General features: G+C 35.2%; 1 protein-coding gene across 2 annotated transcripts in view; it reads right to left on the bottom strand.

Annotated features, from left to right (window-relative positions):
* Window positions 1-24,616, bottom strand: part of MYO16 (myosin XVI) — a 592,224-nt gene that overhangs the window by 202,465 nt on the left and 365,143 nt on the right. For both annotated transcript variants that reach the window (XM_066380569.1, XM_066380568.1), the window contains exon 21: window positions 9,433-9,505. In XM_066380569.1, coding sequence (XP_066236666.1) covers window positions 9,433-9,505 — 73 coding nt within the window. The remainder of the gene's footprint in view (window positions 1-9,432; window positions 9,506-24,616) is intronic.

Here is a 24,616-nt window from a genome sequence, read left to right on the forward strand (position 1 = left end):
AGAAATATTTTCTATAAAACTGTGTGGCATCTGTGCACAGTAGTGTCCTCATCGTAAAAGAAAACATTTAATTGTCACTCTCATTGTAATCAAAAGTCGAAAACAGAAAGGTCTGAAAATTGCTAATAGAGAAAAAAATGCACACTTAAAAAATAAGTTCATTTTGCTTAAAAAATAATATTTTGAGATGTTCTCCCAGTTTACTACTACTACTATATTTGTTACTAAAGATTAATAAATATTGTTAAAATGTGGGGTAAAATATTTACAGAAAATGAATGACTCCATTATATAATAATGTACAGGAATTGTACAAATAAATGTACATAAAATGAATGACTCCATTATGGAATAGGAACCAGTAGAAAAGATTCTCTTTGATTATGTGACATACATAATCGTAATCATTTAACTGTGATTTTAAAAAGACTTGTAATCATTTGAGATAACACAAATAGATTCTATAGCTCAGCAGTTTGATTTAAAAGTAGTATGGAAGGTGTGCCTAAATAGAATATACTTTAGGAAATATATTGCTGCAGAAATAAATTATGAAGCCATGAAAAATAAGGTGATGTATGTTACTGCATGCAAAAATAAAAAGAAGTCTAATAAACGATTCCAAAATAGGAACATCAGCAGTTGATTCTCTGTTGTAGAAGAAATATCCAAATTATATGATACTTATTATTCCCCTCATTTTGAGATTCTCTAACTGAAAATACTTAGATAGATGTGGATGCCTCAAATATATTTAATAGAATTCTATTAATAGAATTCTCTTATCATTTTGCATTCAGAAGAGACTGAAGCTTTGTAGCTACAAAAATTACTTTTGATGACAACCTGAGTAAATCTTCTTGCTCTTCTTTTATTGAATTTATTGGGGTGTACTGATTAATAAAATTGTATAGATTTTAGGTGCACAATTCTATAATACATCATCTGTATATTGTATTGTGTGTTCACCACCTAAATTGTCTCCTTCCATCACCATCTCTTCCCCCTATTTCCTCTCCTACCTCTCCCCACTCCCTTTTCCCTCTGGTCATCATCATACTGCTGCCTCTGTCTGTGACTATTTTGTTGTTGTTTAATCCTTCAACTTTTTCAGCCAGCTCTCCAACCCACCTTCCCTCTGACAGTTGTCAGTCTGTTCTCTGTGTCTATGAGTCTGTTTCTGTTTTGTTTGTTGGTTTATTTTGTTTTAAAGATCCACATATAAGTGAAATCAGATGGTACTTGTCTTTCTCTGACTAGCTTATTTCACTTAGCAAAATACCCTCTAAGTCCATCTGTGTTGTTGCAAATCCACTCAGGTACTGATGGGCATTTGGGCCACTTCCAGATCTTGGCTATTGTAAATAACACTGCAGTGGACATACGGGTGCATATATTTCATTCAAATCAGTGTTTTGGGCTTCTTTGGATATATTCCCAGAAGTGGAATTGCTGGGTCATAAGGCAGTTCCATGTTTAATTTTTTTGACATAACTCCATACGGCTTTCCACAGGGGTTAATATTCAAAATTTAGAAAGAATTTATAAAACTCAATACCAAAAAATAAACCCCACTCCAATCCAATTTAAAAATGGGCAAAGGACCTGAATAGACACTTATACAAAGAGGACACACAGATGGCCAATAGACATCTGAAAAGAGGCTCAACATCACTAATCGGCAGAGAAATCCAAACTAAACCAGAATGAGATATCAGCTCACGGCGGTCAGAATGACTACCATCAATACATCAACAAACAGCAAGTGCTGCTGAGGATGTGGAGAAAAGGAACCCTCGTGCCCTGTTGGTGTGGACCCTCTTGCTCTTGGTTGTCTGATAGCTGACCATCTCTGTATACCCAGGTGTAGTGTTTTGACTGGCTTGTGCATATTTATTTACTAATATTTTATTACTGAATTTTGGCTTTATGGGCTAGATTCACTGTTTTAGTCAAAACGGTGATACCAAGTATGAAGTGTGGACAAAGTCACACTAAATTAGAAAGAGCTGGAAGGAGTCAAAGTACCAGCCTTCTTTTTTTTTTTTTTTTTAACCTTTTATTTTTTTCCAGGAAGGCCTAAAGCAATCTGCCCACATTTTCTGCCCACAGAAAAGGGCTTTGGCCTGTTCTTCTGAAAAGAGCAACTCAAGTTGTTACTCTCCTGGTCAAAATGATTCTTAAAAGGTACAGCTTCTCTGCTGAGCTTCTTTCTAATAATGTTTAAGGTGCAGCATCAGATGGTACTTTGTGACATGGGGTGATTGTTACAATATAGCTGAACCTTTTATTGTACATCATGTTCTTTTTATTTTGGAGGGGAAAAAAAGTAATTTATTAAAATCCCCTGGGGAAATTCCAGCTTGCTGTGTGGAACTGAGTGGCCTGCAGAGTGATTTTTGACTTGTCCCTTTAATTACAGTGGTGCTGTCTGAAAGGGAATGTGTATCTTTATTTCTCACAGAGGAGAGCAGGGCTGGGTAAAGGGACTCGCTGAGAGCATATGCAGTTCAGAACAGAATAGTTTTCAAACTTACTTTGAAGTAATGTGCACATTCATTTATTTTTAACAAAACAAGTTAGCATTTCCCTCTTCTAAAAGTGTTGAAAGCACTCACTGTTTGAACCAAAGTTGAAATACAAAAGAAGCACTGTAACATGAACTTGCAAACCGCCATAACTGTAGCCAGGGGACCGATACAAACGTATCATCCTATGACAGGTACCAAGTTGAAACTTTGAAAAGTGTATGCCACCAACCAGTGGTAACCAAAATCATGGCAAGGGCCTGCTTATTCTTGATCTATTTTCACTGAACTGTGTTGTGTGTGCATATGTGGGTGTGTGTGAAACACAATCAGAGAAAGACACAGTGAAAGATTTTTATAGTCTAATTAGCTTAGGTATCTAGAAGCATAAATCTGCATCAATAATTGGGAATTATCATGGCCTTTGGTGCAAACACAATCATTTTTATTTTTCAACTCTATCCCTCAGGACTGTATTTGGGTTTCATCATATTCCCAGCTGCATTCAGAGTAGACTCGAAATGTGGGTGAAAGGTGAGGATCACAGATGAGAATGAACCATTATTAAGTACTGTTTAATTAGCATGCACTCTGTACAGAAAGTGCTGTTGCTAACCGATTTAATAATAAAAATTACGCACCCTTTGAAAACACGTTTTAGTAACAGAACATTATTGCTTATCCAGATGGCCTATCATTTGTATTAATGACAAACTTAATTTCTTGAGTAAATTTTTACCAACTGTTCTCCCTTTATTACTCAGTGAAATATATCGGAAGCAAAAATATAATGGAGCATGACATATACATCACAGAATTAAAGTAGGAGATTAATTAGAGCTGACTCCCGTTCAAGGCAGGGCCCCAGGCATTAGACAGTGATTTGCAATCCTACTGCACACTGGAATTAACCGGTGGCTTTTCTAAAAAGGCTGATGTCCCGGCCTGACCCCAAAGCAATTAAGTCAGAGTGGGGCCCAGGCATTGATATATGTTAAAAGCTTTCCAGGTGATTCTAACATGTAGACATGATTGAACACACCAAAAAGATGATGGAACAGAACATGCACAATCCATTAACTGATATGCTCATCAATAACTATACATATATACAGACGTTTATGTCATAGAATTATATATATGAAAGAGGCGGAGGATGTAAGTTTCAGACATGCAGTATTTTTTAAACATGTTCAGCAAAACACTAATTGTATAAGATGTCAATTACGATTGTCTGAAAAACCACAAAACAGGAGCCTCTTGGAGAAACATTGAGCTAATAAGTTAGAGAGCTTCTTTGCAGGACCTTTCAGGGTCTTTACTGTGGCAAGTGTACTGTGAATCTCCAACTCACTTTTTAGAATTCCTTGCAGCTTATGAGACTACTGTACATTTTTTCCCCAACAAATCAATTATTCTCAATTTTGGCTCATTATCTTTAAAATGGCAGGCGCAGCCCTGGCCGGATAGCTCAAATTGGCTGAGTGCTGTCCCAATACCCAAAGGTTGCCCATATGAACCCCAATCAGAGCACATGCAGAAATAGATTTATATTTCACTCTCTCTCTCTCCCCCTTCCTCTCTCTTTAAAATCAGTTACTAAATTAAAATGGCAGGTGTGGAGTGTTGGTGAGAGACAGTATCTCTTTTGAGCTGTTTCAGTTTTAAGATTTTATAATTTATTTTGCCTTCTTGGATTTCTTATTATTGTAGAGCCTTTATTTTCTCTGACCTTGTTTGGCAAAGGTCATTTATTTAAAATAGGACATTATGGAAAATTTTAAACATATTCAACAGTGAAGAGAATAATGTAATGAACCATCTACCATCAGCCAACTTCAATAGTTATCAATAATAATTCTCTAAGATATAAGAACATAAAAATCCATCTATATTACCTTTATCACACACAATTTCTGTCAGCAATAACTTTTTAATTTCTCAAACATCTACATTTCACATTACAATCATTAACTCATAATTTTTTTATACTTAAACAAATTAGCATCTACATAATGTCTAATATTTACTGACTTATGTATCTCTTACAAGTCTTTTAATCTATAGGTCATCTTTCTGCTTTTATATTTTTACCCTTGCCTTTTATATGTTGAAGAAATCAGGTCATTTTCTTAAACAGTTGCCCACATTCTTGTTTTTGTAGAGTACACTCCCTGGTTTATTTTAACCTTTCTCTCCATCCTTGCTCCTGTTAATTAGTAATTAGCTCACAATATGTCATTATATTCAGGTTTTTTTTCTTTCCTTCCTCCCTCCCTTTCCTCTTCTTCCCTCTCTCCTTCCTCCTCTTAATCCTTCCTTCCTCCATCCCTCTTTCCTTTCTCTTCCCTTCCCTTTCCTTCCTTTCCTATTCCTTCCTTCCTTCCTTCCTTCCTTCCTTCCTTCCTTCCTTCCTTCCTTCCTTCCTTCCTTCCTTCCCTCCCTCGCTCTCCCTCCCTTCCTCTCTCTCTTTCCCTCCCTCCCTCCTTTCCCTCTTTTTCCCATATTTTTCCTTCCTTCCTTCCTTCCTTCCTTCCTTCCTTCCTTCCTTCCTTCCTTCCTTCCTTCCTTCCTTCCTTCCTTCCTTCCCTCCTTTCTTTCCCTTCCCTTTTCTTCATTCCCTCTTTCCTTTCTTCCTTCCTTCTTTCCTCCCTCCCTTCTTCTCTTTCTCTTTCTTTTTCCTTCATTTACCATCTCTTCCTCCCTTCTTTCTTTCCTTCCTTCCTTTTTCTCTCCCATCCTCCCTCCCTCCCTCTCTCCCTCCCTCCCTTTCTTCCTTTCTTCTTTGCTTCCTTCTATCCTCCCTCTCCTTCCCTCCCTCCCTCCCTCCCTCCTTTTCTCCCTCCTTCCTTTCTCTCTTTGCTTTCTTTCTTGGCAAGAACACTTGATGCACATCTTGTGTATGTTGTTACTTTTTTTTAGTAATGTTAAAAATAACTGATACTCATTGCCTAGATTCATTACTTATTAGAGGCTGCAAAATTGAGTTCCTCTGATTCTGTCCTTCATTCTTTATTTATTTGTAGCAGGACTGAATAAAGCTATATTTATTAATTAACTTATAATCAGCATCTTTAAAATACTAAGCTTTTCTGTCTCAGAATGCACTATGTCTTTTTATTTGTTTTAGCATAAGTATGTGACTTTCAGGAGCATTTTACAGATTCCCTCACTTAAGCTATTTACTTATTTTTGACAGCGTTGTTTTTTCCCATTTCATCTTCCAAAAAGGTATTTTAAAAATATATAAAATTACTGATTTTACATGTTGATTTTGCAACTTGCTATTTTATCAAGTTCTCTTATTGCAGTAATGTTTTCATACATTCTTTTCAGTTTTCTAAATTATATGTAATTATTGCTGGAAGTAGAAATATTTTTATCTCTCCTTTCTACTTTTTGCCCTGAATTGCTTTCCCTTTTCTAACATCACTGGCACTGTGATTTGTGGGAAGATACCCCCATCTTGTTTATCATCTTTCTACTCATCAAACATTAGAAACTTGGAATTCATTGACTGAGTACTGCTGAAGAATCAACTGGGAGGTTTTCCTTTCAATGACAGAAGATATTTTTACAGTGCTAGAGATCAACTTCACATAATAAAAGAGAGTGTATGATGTTTAGGTATTACCTAAGAGAGAGTGAGTTGATAATAATGTAATCTCTTAATAAGTCAGGTTAGTAGATTCACAGCCCCTCGAGATGTACTTCGGGACTCAAGTGTTAACATGACTCTCCATTGAATCATCAAACTATTACTGAGTTTAATATATAGTATTTTACTCTAAATGTGGTATTTGTTATATATATCAATATATAAAACAGCTCAAAATAGAAATTATTTACTAAAAGTCAATTAAAATGGGATTAGCATTTCCTATGAGCTAAAAACAATTCTTATCTAAAGGACAGCAACCATTCACCTTATCTTTTAGAGCTACTTGGGAATACTAATGTTGGAGCTGCTGACGTTTTAGTGTTTCTTAATATCCCCTCCAATTTGTCCCTATTCTTTGTCAAGTTTGTTATAAAAGAAATACTCTCAAGAACTACATACATTTATTCCTCATCAAGGAGAACCACTAGGAAATACACTATGAAAATTTTTTATTCTGAGTTTTATTTTAAAAATTGTAATTTAAAACATATTTGTTAAGCTGCTATTATACACAAAATGCTACCTCAAATAAATCTTCTACTGTGTAGGACCTGACTTTCTTGTGAACAGCTCATAGATGGGTCAAATTCTCAAAACTGAATAAAATAAATACTTATAAAGGCAATAATATTTTTCTGTGTTTGACTCTGAATATAATATTGATTTGTTAAACATATTTTTCAAAGTCTCCAATGAAACAAAAAATGAGAAAGTTCATGTCCTATCAGCAACTCAAGAATCTAGAATGTTTCATTCAAATCAATGGCCTTTAGAAAGTTCCCATGCAAATTTAGGAATTTGCTAAGTCCACTGTAAAATGAGTTTTGGATTCATCACAAAAAACATTAATTTTGTTCTAAATGACTTCCAGTTACTATTGTGCATAATAGCCAACCAAACTTGCTTAGAAAAAAGTATATTTTATAATATCTTTGCATAAGTTATTTAACAATGAATCTTGATATTTTAGTCATAAATATTTAAAACTAGTTTTTCATTTTTAATATTCATTCTTAGAATTTGAAGAAAATGCCATTCCTTGTTATATAAAAAATCTCAGACTGAGATTTATTCTAAAATGTAGCACCATTAAAATATTTAGCAGAAGAAAGAAATAATAAGGGATATACCTAACTGCGGTAAAATGAAAGTTTTATTAAGAAAATAGCTTTCATGTTTTGTACATATTAGTTGTCTGCACAGACCTGATAGATAATTGTGTTGGGGTGTGAAGCAGGGGGTTGAGTGCATAGCCATTGGTAGAGGCCTTGACATCATCCCACCTGTGATTTCTGCATGTTACTTACCAGGTGATAGAGAATCCAGTGAGTCTCACTACAGACATGAAAGTGTGTGTGTTTTCTCAGGTAGAATGTAAGGAATCTATAGGGCTGCCAGATTCCACTCAAACACTGCACTGAGAATACAGCACAAGAGGCAGCCTGCAGACCTGCTCCCACGGCTTTGCATGCTACTCGTCACTCTTTTAACTGCTCTCTTCCTTATGGTCAACACTCTTTTTCTGATATTAAGCAAAAAATAAGTAAAACCATGAAGTCCTCCTTTTTCTATGAATTCTGGGATACAAAAGCATGAAAAAAGGAAAATATCTATGGTTTCCTTGATCTTATTTTGCACTAGATTTCTTTGTAATGTTTCCAAAAAATGTGATTCATGTTGATTTACCCTGGATTAAGTGAATCAGCATGATTTAGGATGTGCTCACAGGATGCTGTATCACCTATGTAGCGAAACACCACCAAAACTGAATTTTAAAAGTTTTTCAAGTGTTTCCATTTACAATAGAAAAGTGGCTATCCACCATTTCTTAAACTCGTATAATGAGCTAGAAGTAATACAGTAGTTATCTTGTTTAATCTCACATCTGTATAAATCTGTTATAATCCTGATTTTACAGAATAGGAAACCAAAGCTCATTATGGACACTTCATCTTGGTCAAGATAGCTCTGCTAGTAAAAGTCTCAGATCTGCGTTTCAAGCTCATTCTATTTAATTCCTTATCCAGTGTCTGTTACCAGGACATCGTCTACTCTAAAGTACAGCTGAGCAAGTTATATAACTGCTAACAGTTCTCCTAAAACAGTGTGGAGCTGTGATTCTCCATGTGCAGCCTGCCTTTCACCTTCCCATCTCTATCCTTACACAGGCTTCTTTTTCCTTCTCTGCCTGGTAAGGCATATTCTACTTCTACTCTTTTCCTTCAGACTTAATTTTTGGATATACCTAATTTGATTAAATTCTTCATCCATTTTTATTAAGATACATAAAGAATCAAGTGCCTTTCCTGGTGCCCTAAAGTGTAAATGGATTAAAAATAATCAGTGCCTCTTTAATGTAGTTTTATGAGTTTCCCATATTCATATGTGTACATACTGCATAAAGATGAATCTACAAATAACAGCATTTAGCATAAGAGGGTATTTTCATTCTTATTTTTGGCCATAGTTCCTGAAGATCGTTGCCCTGATTTCAAGTACAGATGCCCCCGTCTGTCTCTCTGACCTAGTTGAAACCGCATGAGCACAACTCAGCTTTTCTTCAAGCACTGCCTCTCAAAACAAGTGCCTCTGTTTTGAAAAACGATGATTACGTCGGTTGTTTACAAGACCACAGAAAAACGATGAATATGTCAACAAAGCAAGGACATTAATTTTAAAACAGGATAGCAAAGTACTTCTTCTAATTCTGTATTTAAAAGTTATTATGCAAACAGCCTATTAAATTAAAAAATAACTAACTGGGCCCTGGCTGGTTGTCTCTGGTAGAGCGTCGGCCCAGCGTATGGAAGTCCGGGATTTGATTCCCAGTCAGGGCACACAGAACACCCATCTGCTTCTCCCCCCTCCCCCCTCCTTTCTCTCTCTCTTTCTCTTCCCCTCCCGCAGCCAAGGCTCCACTGGAGCAAAGTTGGCCCAGGCGCTGAGGATGGCTCCATGGCCTCTACCTCAGGTGCTAAAATGGCTTTGGTTGCAGCAGAGCAATGCCCCAAATGGGCAGAGCATTGGCCCCTGGTGGGCATGCCAGGTGCATCCGGGTCAGGCTTATTCAGGAGTCTGTCTCTCTGCTACCTGCTCCTCACTTTAAAAAAAAAGAAACAAAGATAGATACATATACGTGTGTGTGTATGTGTATGTGTGTGTATGTGTGTATAAAATAACTAACTGATTAGTGGGAAAATGATGTTAAAGTTTATAAAATTTCAAAATAAAACCCCCACTTACTTGTTCAAATTCATTCTTTTGAAAGTCTTCAAAACCAAAGATGTCCAATATTCCAATATCCAATGTCTGTGTGCTGAAATGAAACATTTAAAGTGTGACTAGGTGTCCTTCAAAGTCTTCCATGACCCCCTGCCCATTGCTACAGCAGGTCGGAGAAATCTGGCCACTTAGCAGATCCTGCTAATTTGAAGTCCCAGCATGCAAATAATTACGTATCTTAGAGTTTGGTGAAAATCTCAGAAAATCAAGGGAAAAGTGTTTTTATTTTTAATGCTTTGATTTAAACAGAGAACATTAATAGAAATACTTTGACTTTTATGTTTAAAATTTACCAATACATAAGTGATTTAATATGTGCTTCTCTGAACCAGTCCTTGTGTCCTTCTCCTTCTACCAGACTTGCTTTCTCTCAAGGAACCTGTGCTCACCTGGTAAGTGGTTCTCACCAGTTCATACTTTATCTCATTAGGCTACACAAGCAGGAATCAAGCTATTTCTTTACCTCACCTAAGAACAATATGAGGTAAATCACGCCACAAGCATATTCTTTGAAATATCAAATTCAGCTGCTTCAAAATTATATTATGATCTTCCTAAAGGAATTCTTATGAAAAACAACAAAAAAAGAATAAAATATATGCAACTTGGTTATAAAATTGAAAGTAATTCATCTAGGGCCCTGGCTGGGTTGCTAAATTGGGTGTAGCATTGTTCCAATATGCCAAGGTTGTGGGTTCAATCTCCAGTCAGAGCACATTCAATAATCAACCAATAAATGCATGAATGAGTAGAACAATAAATCAGTCTCTTTCTTTCTCTCTCTCTCTCTCCCCCCCCTTTTCTCTCTTTTGAAAAACAGTAAGTTAAAAAATTATAAAAAAAAAAGATATCAACCCTTTTTTTCCCCGAGATTGAAACTACCACTCAAAATTTGCTACAGTCTTGGACAGTTTTAATTGCAGATGTCAGAACCCTTGCAATGAGTGAGGAAAGTGGGAGAAAACCTGGCTAGTGACAGCATGCCTGACACCCTGGCTTTTGTAAGGCACATGGTGGTAGCATGTGGAGTGTGCATGAGGTTGTTTCTTGCAAAGACAGGACTCCAGTGATGATTCTGGAATGAGGGCGACCAGGAGGGCACACCTCCACCTTTCCACATGCTGGTTGGAGCATTAGGAGGACAACCATTGTCTTCATTTCCTGCCAAGGGGGTTATGGCCCATCCTCATCAGGCGCTGATTACTTCCGTACCACCACTACAGCTCATGGAGATGTTTTTCTTGTTGCTCTCCACTTGCTTTGTGAGAACCTACAGAACCACATTGGCAACTGACTCTTTCTGTATCTGTATATTGTCTTCACATTCAGTACATACTCCTAACCTTTTAGGGTCTGTAATATGTTTGCTTACATTACCCTTTTTTTTTTTCCTTGAAAAAAGATAGAGTATTGATTCTATAATATCTTGCCTCTAAGATTATTTGTTGTAGATGGCACAAATATAAGCTTCAAAACAGGATTTTAAAAGCACTTAAGATGAACTTCACATGGCAAAAAAATATAATGTAGTGAGGAGAAGAACTTATTCAATGTTTGTCTCTAGGTAAATGGATTTAGTTTCTTAGAAGAAAAAGTTAGCTTTGTACCTCACCTCACCCTGTGTGACCAAGTAAACTGTACATGGGTTAGAGTTAAATGGTAGAACAAGAAACTAGAAAGGGGCAAAGAAAAATGTGATCTTCAGGAGTCTTTTTGTTTTGTTTTTTACTTGTTTGATTTTTGTTTTCAGTTCTGACTTCTGGTAAAAAAAAAATGTTTAAAAGAATGATTACACAAATACTACAATTTTTTTGCAGGATAAATAGCATAAATAAGAATATATTCTGTTAAAGAAAAGTATTATTCTAAAACACATTGCCTCATTCATTTTCATAGATTTTTCTCAATCTGTTGACACGTGTGTTCAGTCATACACTACCTCCCATTCATCCATGTGTCTTCCCACCCTACTCTTTATAATGTGCACAAGGATATGTTGGGAGTGATGTTGACTCAGTGATAATCATAATGCTGAGGTTTAGGATGATTTGCTACTTTGTTTTGGTGTGTGTGTGTGTGTTTCCATGTTATGAAATGCACTGTTTCTCTTGTGGGAGTTTAGTGATGAAGCTTGTCATGTTCTGGAGTTGCTTTGTTTGGGGCAGAAATACTAGTTCAAACACTTTTTAGTTGGATAACTTTGGGCAAGTTACTTAAGTTTTATGAGCTATAGTTTCACCATCTATCAAACTAAGATAACAAGCACATGTGCCCACCTAGATTGTTGTTACAATTAGAGGTGATGCAAATAGAGCTCCAAAATAATAGCTAGTATACAGTGTATATCTTCAATCACTGGATGTTGCTTTAAAAAAAAAGACATTTGATTAAACTTGCTCTAGAAATGAAAAGAATTTCTAACTGAAGAAATAGACATGGCTAAAAGGCAGAGTAAAAGTGTCAATCTCATTAAAATTGCCAAAGAAATATTTTAAAACAGGATGAGAAAGTCCCATATACTTTTGTTAGGAGTTTAAATCGACAGAGCCTTCTTAAAAAACAATTTAGTTATGAGATATAAAGCTTTGAAATGTTTATTTCATTTGAACAATATTTTCATATATAACAAACTATCCCAACACAATTACCAGAAATGAAATTAAAGACTATGAACAAGAATGTTCATTGTTATCTTAATTACCGTAGCAAAAACAAAAAGGAATAATAAATAGCCTACACTAAAAACACAATTAATTAAATGGCTTGCATCCTATGATGAATTAATTTAGCAAAACTCTCAAGTTAATAGAAAGGAACATATAAGTTCTGTATAAAGAATAAACACAATTATATATCCAGGAGATCTAGAAAGAAGTACAGTCAGCCTGAAAAGAGGGAAGAGAGATGGTTTTGTTTAATTCTTTTTATTGTTCTGAATTTTCTAAGGTTTCTATAGTGAAACAATTTTATTTTTATGACCAATAACTATTCAATTGACGTTTATAAAAACACTGTGAATGCATGGTAAATGTTCTTGAACTATCATAAGCTAAAAACTAAAGCTGGAATAAAATCTATACCTTTTGTATATTTAGAGTAACTTACAGCAAAATTTCAAACATGCTAAAAATAAATCAATGGCACAGAAAAAGTTAACATTAGATATTGTCTTAAATGATAGACCTAGAGTTGATTTCTTTGGGGTTTTTTTTTTTTGTTTGTTTTTAATGTTCTATACTGGGTATTATGATACTCTTTGTCGTTAACCTTTATTTTTAAAAATATATGATTAAATATATGGTGAGTATTTTCTGAATTTTCTGTTCTTTAAAGACAGAGAGGAAAAGTACAGCCCAGCAGGTGTCTGTTTGTTCAGAGAGAAGAGGTACAACAGGGACCCTAGAAGTCAGGAGAGAAAGAACAGGGGTGTTTCCTGTGGCCACTGCTGGTCGAACTATGAATGCTTCCAGCCAACTTCTACCCAGATCTCACATGTGACTTCCCTGCCTGATTCCCAGCTGTGCTTGGCAGCGGTGGCCCTATAATTACAGCACATAATGTTGACAGACGTGAGGAAAAAGGGCAACAGCTACCACTTAACGGCTGTCACTGCATATGCCCTCTGCCTTCTCATAAGGATGGGAGCTTTGTGTTGACAAGCAAAGGAAGGTATGTGAGTGAGAAAATTATGTAAAAAGAGTCTGGTTCAGATTGGGAAAAGTACATTATTAGTAATTTAGAGTAGTATAAATTTGGTTTAAAGAGTACTCCTTTTAAATGACTTTTTTTTTCAGATTTTACAGATACTGAACTGCATTCCAAATTATATTTGGTTACAAAATTAAGTTGCTATTAAAAATGATGGTAAGGAAGGAAAAATCATTTTCAGGAGAAAATTTAAATGCAGGTTTAATGCATTTTAAGGATTACTTTTGCAACTACTGACAGAATAATGTGTTCATTTCTTTTTCAAAAATCTATTTCATCATTTATGATTGAATGAAATATGTGTCTGTTTTTGCAATAGCTACCTTGGCACAGTGACACAAGAATTTGCAGCCAGCAAAGTGTCCATACTATCTATGTAGCAGTCAGCATTATTGTCATTTCTCTTATTGATATCTTGACTCATATTACTCAGGCCTTTAATTCAACAACCAATTTCTAGCACAGAGGAGCAGATAGAGGTCATCTGACAAACCAGGATTCAATCCTATAGGCCAAATTAACATATTAATGAATGGTCTGTTTTAGTTCAAATTCTTCCTTAGAATTCTCCTGAGGGCATTTCTGATGGTTAACAAAACTGTCTAACTTGCATTCACTTTTTAATAAAATACAACACCTTTTATATCAGACAAAAAATATTAAGTATCAAGGCATCTTCCTGGTTTTGATTTTGTTTTCCATGTGTGGATATGGGAAGGTTTAAGGTCTGAATGAAAGAGAATGTTTACCTTAAAACATGGATGAGTTCATTTTATTTAGACATAGAGGTCTGGTGGTATGTACAAGTCAGGTTTTGTTCTCAACTCTCCCTCGGCAAGGAAATTAACTAGAGAGTTAAGAATGTAGTCATTTTAGGAAATAGCTGAATCCTGCTTAGTATAAAATCCTTAGACTGAGTTAGAGCTGAAGTGGCCTCTTCAGTTGATCACTGACTGGTAGGACCCCGGACAGGGTCAGAATGAAATATGAAAGCATTCCAGGCTTGAGCAATCTGGCTGTCCAGACACACCATCCTGGGGATCAGAGGACTTACACAGAGGTTAGTAGTGCAAAGGCCCTGGTGATGCTGGGCTATGCTATGGTATTCACTGACTCAGCTACTGACATGCTGAAAGTTTAGTTAATCAGGTTGGTTTTTTTTTTTTTTAATTTGGCAAAGTACATACATGTGGAGGTTAATTCTGCCCATTACACAGCTTGATTGAAGAAAATACCTGAGGCTTCTGAAAACATGTCAGGAATTAAGTGAAGAGTTTGCCCTTGCTGACAAGTTGAACTAGAGGCTGGGTGATGGGTGGGAGTGTGTTTACCACGGCAGCTGTCTGCCTCCTTCTGTCCTCTGTGGTACTGTGTATACCAACGTTGTTCCTAAACACAGTCCTCCCTTGTCATTCTTCCACACTGGAAAAAGAAGTTACGATGTGAAATTTGGAAACCATTTGAAGTAAAAATTGCAGTTAGCCTGGATATATAAGAAAATCCTGGGATGGACACTAGAGCTAATATGTGTACCAAGCACTGTTATGAGCATTTAAAATACTCTACCTCATTTAGCCTTAACAATTACCCTAGGAGATAAGTACAATAATCAACTCCATTTTACAGAGGAGAATACTGAGGTGGAGAATAGAGAGCTTTTAAGTTGTCCAAGGGCATACATAAGCATTAGAGGGAGCCAGGATGGGAACATAGACTGTCTAACACTAGTTCCTGGGTGTGTATGCCCTGCGCAATACTGCAGAAAGCTACTTCAAATTGCTGGTCCTGTGAACAAGTCTAATTCTGACCTACAACACAGAAACCAAGAAGGGAACTCTCCCAGGAGTCAGAAGAATACAAAGAATTAATGATCATTTGAACCCTTCTTATCAGTGAAAGCTACAAGTCACAGTCAAAAAAGCATGAATACTTAGTACTTTTAATAAACATATGAACTTATTTATTATAAGCTGCATTTATAAAAGTGATATATGTTTTATATCTCACTTATATATAATTATATATTATATTTATATAATTACCAAAAGCGCCTTTAGAAAGCAGGGATCAAGCTACCATGCAATTTACATTTTTTAATCCATAAATAATATTTCATTTATATGAACTTTCCTAGTCTAAAACAACCCTCATTTTAGAATAAGAGCAGGCTACTTAAGTAAATTATAACATCACTGCTTCCCCAATTATTCAACAGTTATAAGAAGTGACAGTTATGAAGAGTAGAGAGAAATGTGGATAGTTATCACGATGAAAAGAGCTAGATACAAACTGTACGTATTGAATGTAAAGTAATTGGAACTTTCATATATTGCTGGCGGTAGCTGAAATTTGAAATTTGGAACATAGTTTGAATTCATCTATGACAACTAAAGCGCATGCCTACTGAATGACCCAGAAATCCCATTCCTGGGCATGGATCCAAGGGAATGAGTGTATGTGTCCACTGAAAGACATGCACAAGAATATTCATGGCTGCTTTATTTATATATTCAAAACCTGGAGATCATCCAAGTGTCCATCAACAGTAGAATTAATAACTGGTGGTATGTCCATACATTTTTTTACAAAGGGACACTACCCAGGAATAGAATAAGAAGGAACTACTGCTGCACTCAACATTGTAAATGCTTCTCACATCCATAACATAGAGCAAAAGGAACCAGACATAAAAACAGTGCATGAAGCCTGCTGGAGTGCTGGAGAGAGTCTACATCTCAATCTGCATGGAAATTACACAGTCATATCGCGTAAGTATAATCCACTGAAATGTGTACAGGCTACCTGTACTTCAGCTATGTTATACCTCAATAAATCAGTTTTTAAAAAGTGTATGCTCACTAGGATCATGACTATGCATAGTGATAGAGAGATCAGTAGTTGAATATTTGTTAAATAAGCACTCAAATCAAAGACATTTTTACTTTGGGCTGCCCAATCTGACATGATGTCGGAATAGTGACCCTTCTTACAGTTGACCTTGGGTACCATCAGAAGCTCAAGCCCCATTTATTAATATAAAGACTTTAGTTGGGAAGACAATTACAAACAAGATGATGGACTGGCCCAAAGGTCAAGAAAATGATGGAAATACATTCTTCAATCACTTGAATATAATTACAGCAACATTTATTCCATTACCATTTCCATTTATGTAAGAGATTTATATCTATCCTCCTCCTTTGTCTGCTGACTCTTTTGGCAACTACCTTTGAAAGCAGAGTTGCATTTTTTTGGGAATGCCTTCAGACCAGTGACTTCAGTCCCTTTGACAAAAACAGAGATGTAGGTTCTTGTGTTCAACCAATTATCTGGATAAGTGAGTCTGAGAGAAACTAGAGGGAGGTTCCCCATTGTGGATGTATGTTGGGATAAGGAGGGGTGAGGGATTTCCTTCAGCATACACACCACGTCACCTCTGAGAGCTTTCCAGAAAAGCAAAACAAAACAATGACAGCATGAAATCAACAGAGCTGCAGGTTATTTGTGACTTGCTGTCGCAAAGTCAGTGTCCAACCATATTATTCTATATGTTATACAATGACAAGTGGTGTGTTATCTATATGCCTGTAAATTAGGTTCCTATATCATTGCATTGGACTACATTTAGTAAATCATCAATCATCAAAATAAAAACCTATATGAAGATGCAGGTATTCTGTAGTGTATGTCTTTTCAAGGAAGTGGTCAGTTCAAACTTACATCCAGAAGATCCCTCTCCTTTCCCTTTGGTCTGTGTTAGCAGTAGATGACTACAAGACAAGTACAGCAGTAGGATTCAGAAACTGGTTAAGGTTGACCTGGTGTTTTGAAAGATCCATACCATGAAAGTATCCCCACACATCAAAAAGAGGGTGAGATTTAAAGGAGAGTGAATATGGAAGGTGTATTTCTAGTTCATGTTTTATTTTTTGACAAGCTTGAGGTTTACAAAGAAGATGGTGAGTCATGGTATATAGCCAAAATCAATCAGGGAATGTTTAGGACAAAACATGTGGGTCTGGTGGGTTTGGTTTGGAAGGTAGAGTAAAGCCAGGATCCCAACAGGGGTGCATAATCCAGGTAGGTTATGTGGAAGTGGTTTTCAAGATGCCATCAAAGCACTTCATCTGAAGTTTTCTGTGATATTCAAAGAAGAGGTGTGATTACTAATCATGGAATGGGAGTTCCCTTAAGGGTGAATGCTCTATGTGAATGGGTGGACAAGGCACACACTACTCCGCAAGGAAGGCCAGCCATGGTAAATGCTTATAGGTAGTGATTGCATCACAGGCAGAAGTCTTAGGCTTTGAGTGGAGGCTAGCCTTTTGCTGGAGGTTGGATTTGTTAGGGCAGAGCCACCAAAAAACAAAGAACTAGCGTAGGTCGTGATTATGAGGATTTATAGGTATGATTTAACCTGCGACCTTTAATATTCACCTATTAATAGCGGTACTACCAGTTCTAAGACTTAAGGATCCATTGAATTTGACACACACTAGCATAATTTCAGTCATTGAGGAGTAATGCGTAGTTCATCCATTATAGTATAAAGTCATAAGGCTGAGTTTGCAGAGGGAGCATTTCTGTGATAAAGTGTGGTTAAAAAAAACCCCTCACATTGTGCAGCTATTGGCTCAGCCTTAAGAATGGGTCATTCAACTTAGTGGACATTTAGGAGAATTCATAGAACAGCTAACTTTTCCTGGTAGTGAAAACTTTCCTGGACTGATTAATTTTATTTTGCCTTTTCTTGATGTTAGATTAGTGTGGTTGGGTCAACTTTTGGCAATGAGCGGTAAGGAAGGATCAAAATAATTGCGTTGCCAATTGAAAAACAAGCCTATGGATAGTGCCTCACTATTTCAATCTGTCAATTAAAAAGTATAATGGACAAATTATAGCTAATATAATAGCTGTATAAATCTTACAGCATGTTGAATGAAAGAAGTCAGACATAAAAAAGTTCATCCATTAATTGTATGTCTATATAATATTATATATATATATATACTAATTATTTATAACAACAAAGAAAGTATGGTGAAGCCTCACCTCTATACTTCATCACCCAAAGGCTTCAGGTTCACTGCTCGGAAGATGATGGAGCGGAGCATTCGAAAATGCTGGGAAGGAAGGAGCATCTCAGTATGTCTCCAATCACCTATCAAAGGGAGAGCTGTCTTTCTAATGATCCCCTCCAAATGAACATACTCACAATTTATGGTTCAAAGTAGAAGGTATGAAAATTGAATTAATTAGATGGTGACTTGTAGCAAGTAGATGTTGCTAGGTAACAAGCCACCCCAAAACTCGGTGGCTAAAAACCAATATTTCTTATAGCATGCAAGTCTTTTGGTCAGTTTGGATGGCCCGGCTAAGGGTGATGGGTCTAGGATGACTTAACTCAAATGCCTTGAGGTTGGCTGGCTATCCGCTCACTAACAAAGTATCTGTCTCTCACCTTTTGCAGGCAAGCCTGGGCTTGTGCATATGACAATGACAGGGGTCTGAGAAAACAGATTAGTTCAAGGGCTTCAAATTGTCACATCAGTATTACATGGGCTAGAACAAGTCACGAGGGCAGCTCAAATAAAGAGAAAAACCTTTTGATAAGAGAAGTGTCAAAGATATACTGTATAGAGCCTAGATCTAGAGAACAATTGGAAACATTTTTGCAATCTACCAAGGCCTCTTTGCTTGAGAATGACTTTTACCTAATCATTTATTAGTTCGTTCACATTTTCAGTGAGTTTGTATTAAATAACTATTTTTGCTAAGCACTCGGCAGGATGCTAGAGGCCAGGAATGGACAACTGTCATGCCCTTTGGGACATGTCCATACAGAGATATTTTAAACTTTAAATAATAATTTTGGCCCTGGCCCATGGCTCAGTGGATAGAACATCAGCTGTGCATATGGAAATCCTAGTTTTGATTCCCAGTCAGGGCACATAAGAGAAGCAACCATCTGCTTCCTTACCCCCTTCCTCTCCCTCTTCCTCCCCTCTTGGTTCGAGCGTTGGCCCTGAGTGCTGATGATAGCTTGATTGGTGCAAGTGTGTCAGCCTCAGATGCTAAAAAGTAGCTCAGTTGATTCAAGCATTGGCCCCAGATGAGGTTGCTGGGTGGATACTGGCAGGGTGCATGCAGGAGTCTCCCTCAGCATCTCCCCTCTTCTCACTTAAAAATAATAATTTCATTGGAAATAAAGAAATCTCTATAGTTCAAAAGGTTAATTTAAAAAAATAACTTTAAAACTATGATTTTTTAAATATCGCTTTTCTGTCTTCAATATGGGAGACTTTTTTGGAAAAACTCAGGTACTAAGTCTGAGATACTGCGGTTCACACATCAAGTCCATCACTTTGCGGCTGTGTGACATGGGCCACTTATTTAATATCTTTGAAATCCAATTTCTTTATCTAAAAAAGGGAAACAATAATACCTACCACATGGCTAATGTCAGCAGTCATTGTGATGGCACCCAGTTCAAAGTCTAACTCATTTCTTGGTAATGTCTGATAAACTATAATCACAAAAATTAAACCTCCACCACATAACACGTCTGCATGCGTAAAGAAGCCAGGCTTGGACAATATACATTCAATAAAGCAGGATGTGAAGAGAGAAAAGTTAAAAGCAGAGAGCTGACAAAAACTAAAAATGTCCTTTAGTTGAAAAGCACATTCTCCTCATTTAGAAAATTATATTAGAAAAAGGCAAACAGTATTCAAACTGTGGTACTGACATTTCCTTCCTGGTGTTTTCTGCCGGGAGAGGCAGGGTCACCAAGAGCTGGAATGGGACATTCTGCTCTCGTTCCTGAACGGCACTGCAGTATTATTTATTCTGGCAGAACTACCACTATGCTCAAATGACAGGCACAGAGGAGCATAATAAATACAGATTCGGTTAACTCTATTGAGCAAGACAGGTTATCAGGGGGTTGAAAAGAGGCCAACTGCATTTCCCCCGTTAGAAATGAAACAAGAAATCAGGCATGGCTAGCAATGCAATGAATTATTTGCTTAGTATAAAATATACAAGCGTTAGCCTCTGCACTCTTGGCTCAAAGAAGAGCTGGAAAATTAGAATGTTATAAGGTTATTATTAGCCTTATAAATCACTGAATTTCTTACACATTTTGTTGAATTTATTTGGCTCTCAAATAATATTTGCTAATCACATAATTGTCATTATCAAGAAGGAAAAACAACTACTGTTTGATACTAAAAATGCCATATTCTCAGGGGTATGATGAATCTCCTTCCTCCGTATCTTGAAAACGTGTACTTAAAGGAAAAGCATATGGATCTTTCTTGGTTCAATAAAATACACTGTTCTTGAAACAATTTATCGCATTATCATAATCAATATTTAAATTTAAGCATGATTGTGTCCAGATTATATGATCACTTTTATAATAATTTTAAACATTATTTTTAGTATTATAATATACATGATGCTTTGGTAAACCTTTAATATTGTTTATTATTCTGAATCCTTGTATTTGAAAAAAAAGAATCTTACAAAATAATAAAAAACAAATATGCGATTACAGAAAAAAGGTTCTTAGCTCTTTAGGAAATCATTATACATATGGGTGTTTTGGTAAGGAAATGAAGCAGAAGGAGAATTATTTAGAAAGCAGGTTTTGTCTCAGATATTTTGCTAAATTGTGTAGTTTTGGTTGTCATGGCAATAAGCAGCATGATTTAAATAAGCCTATGCGGAAATAGAAGTCACTCATACTATATTCATAAGAATCAAAGAAATCTTATTATTAAATAGAAAGAAAAACTTCCCACTTTGGATGAAAGAAGAAAAAACACGGTGTGTCAAATTTATTTTTCTAACAAAGTGCTTGTTCTTTTATCTCTGAAACAACATAAAAACAAAACTAAACAACAAAAGAAAAGTCATATAGATAGTGTCTGAAATGCACTGAGAAATAAGTACTCAGGAGCTGTTTTATAGACTGAGGGTCAACAAAATCATCAGCAAATCTGAAATAAACATTACATTCAGGAAGTCAGAAAAAATAATAGAATAAAATTCAAACAAAGTCAAAATAAGGATATAATAAAACTGCAGAAATTCATAAAAACAAAAAAGTGAAAAATGACAAAATACTTTTTGAAAATAAATAATTCTCATAAGCAAGTTTCAAACAAGACTGATCAATGATAATGGAATAAAGGCATAAATAAACAGTACCAGAACACAAAAAGGGTCCAAGGACAGCTACAAGAGAGACTGAAGGATTATAAAATGAAGCTGTGATTTATTTGATGAATAAATTTAAAATCTTAACATAGACAATTTTTTTAGAAAATACAAATGACAAAAAAAAGAGAAAATAATATGACTTATAAACTTTAAAATAATTAGTGTTAAATATCAATACTCCCCTCACATCCCAAAAGATTTTAGGGAAAGTTTCATCAGACATTCAAGAAACATCATTTCATTTAGTGCAAACTGTTTTATAGAAATCTACCCAATTTATTCTTTAATATACACCTGATAGTCAAGGATTGTACAAAATGAAAAAAAAAAATGGAACCCATTTCACTAATGACAATAACCACAGACCTCCTTATAAAAATTAGAAAATTGAATCTGCTACATCATGACCAAACATGGGTGACACTATAAATGAAGAATTATTCAACATCAAATAACACACATCTACACAATTTGCCACTTGAACAAAGAAAAGGAAAGACTCAGTATAATAACCTTAATAGGTAAAGAAAAACATTAGCTAAATATTTGCATCTATCATTGAAAACACTTAACAAAGATTACACTAGAACTCTAAATAAATAGATTACTTAATGGCAAGTATTTAGAAATAGTGCATCAATTAGGAAATAAGACAAGAATATCCACTATCTCTACAAATTTTCAATACTGTACTGCAGTGCTAGCCAATGCGATAAAATAAGAAGAATATATAAGTAACACAAGAGAAACTGAAGAGAAAAAGATAATCATGGTCATAAAATAGTAAGATAGTGTGCTGGAAAATACTTGAAACTTATAAAAAAAGTCAGCAGGGTTTCTAGATATAAGACCAACATAGGCCACCCAAGAGTGAGTATCCCAATAAAAAAATTAAAATGTAATAGAAAAATAGTACTCATCATAGCAACAGAAAGTACAAAGCAAACAGAAAAAATAAAAAATTTTGATAAAATTTATAAAAATACAAGCATTAGTTAAAGAATGAAAGAATACATGAATAAATAGAAATGTGGGTATTTGTAGGAAAAAAAATCAATAGCCTAAAATGGCCAAGTGTCCTCACATTAATCTATAAATGGATTTCTAGTAAAATCCCAAAAGAATTTCTTTTATGGATTGAGTCAAAGTAATTATAAAATTCATATGCATAAAAAGATCTAGTAATAACCAAATAATAATAACTTGTAAAATTTTACTTATTAAAACAATATATTACTGATAGAGTTTTAGTCAAATAGATTAAAAATCAGGAGGGGGTGAAAAAGCATTTCCAATGAAAGAGGTAGGGATAATTGCATATCTGACTAAAATATATAGTATTATATCAATTCTTCATATAAATAAAAATAAATATATGCTGTACTAAAAAATCTAAGGGTTTTTAGAAAAGAAACGTAAGATGATCCTGGAGTAGGAAAAGAAAGTCTATGAGGTCCTAAAGTGAGAGTTCTCTCTATATTTGAACAAATCACACTGTACATCTATGAGCACGTCATCATGGGGCAGTGCAGGACCTGCATTAGCATGTTCAACTTCATTCATAATCAGGAAAATGCAAATTAATGTTCTCCCTGAAATGCAGCCACTCTATACATATCCCATACAAAATTTTAAACATGTATCAAAGGAGACCTGTATGATGATGCAATATTGTTCATAATTGAGAAAAAAACAAAAAGAAACTAAAGTGTCAATCACTAGGGAAAAAGATGAGAATTTGATGCTTTCTTAATCCAAGAGAATTAATGCAGCAGTAAGACAGAATAAATAAGCTCTTCAGGTGCCAATATATTTACACTGTCAAAAATATGTGATGTTAAAAAAGGAAGTACAGAATAAAATGTATTGTCTGGTAGCATAACTCTAAATTCTTAATGTCTCACAAAGTGATTCAGCTTTTATGAAAAAGCAATATCTAAACAAAATAATTAACTGTGTATAGTATACACAGAATTAATAATATCGTTGTCTCTGGGGTGAAAAGGAGAGGAATGAACCTATGTTAACAAAAGGAACTTCAGCTTTTAGCTGCAAATCTATTCCTTTTATGTTAATAAAAATCTGAAGCAAAAGTGGCAAATATTAATAGTGTACATTCTAGATAGTGGTATGTGACTTGCCTATACCCTTTTGTACTCTTCTTGACTATTAAATCTACCCCCACCTCAAATTAAAAGAGTTAATATAAAGAGATATGTTAATTAGTAACAGCAAAAAAACAGAGAAGTCTACTTTCATTTTCTCACAAAAGCAGAGCAGGTATTTTAGTATTTCTATAAGGTATTTGGGCATTATGAATATAAATTTATTTATTAAGAATTAAGTATGTTTTATAATTAATTACCTTATAATTAATAAGGTAACATACAAAATTTCTTTTTATCAGCTCTTAAATATTTATAAACTGATTATTTAAATTTTAAAATTATCTTTCTTGCAGGAATATATATATAAGGTCTACTGGAAAGTTCTGTCCATTTCTATCACAAGTTTCAACACGTAAGCACGTTTATTTGGTGCATGTGTGCCTCTCTATTTTTATCACTTAATGTATACATACTGACGTAGCAAATTAACTAAAACAAAGTTGATTCACGTTAGTCTTATGTGTGAAGTGATAGTGTACCCATGGCTACTGATAAAGTTCATTTATGCCACTGTAATTTTTACGAATTTCAACAAGGAAGAAATGCTACAGAAGCATGTGTGTCGCATCCACCATATTCCTCGGACTTAGCACCCTCCGACTATCACTTGTTTTTGTCCTTAAAAAATTTTTTCAAGGGCAAAAAATTAAAAAATGAAGAAGATATCAAACAAGCACTGGTTCAATTTTTCACATCAAAAAATAAAACATTTTTCAAAAATGGGATATACAAATTGCCCTCATGCTGGAAAGAAATCATTAATAATAATAGCAATTATATTATTTAATAAAGTTTACTAATGTAAGAAAAATTTGTATTTTGTTTTATTCCAAAGACGGACAGAACTTTCCGGTAGACCTTTTATATATTATAAATATAAATATAAAAATACTATATATACTATATATAACTAACTTTTCCAAAGTTAGAAGCCAGGAGGCAGTCAGACAGACTCCCGCATGCACCTGACCGAGATCCACCCAGCATGCCCACCAGGGGGCGATGCTCTGCCAATCTACGGTGTTGCTCCGTTGTAGCTG

Source organism: Saccopteryx leptura, chromosome 4, assembly GCF_036850995.1.
Source record: "Saccopteryx leptura isolate mSacLep1 chromosome 4, mSacLep1_pri_phased_curated, whole genome shotgun sequence".
NCBI classification, from domain to species: domain Eukaryota; kingdom Metazoa; phylum Chordata; class Mammalia; order Chiroptera; family Emballonuridae; genus Saccopteryx; species Saccopteryx leptura.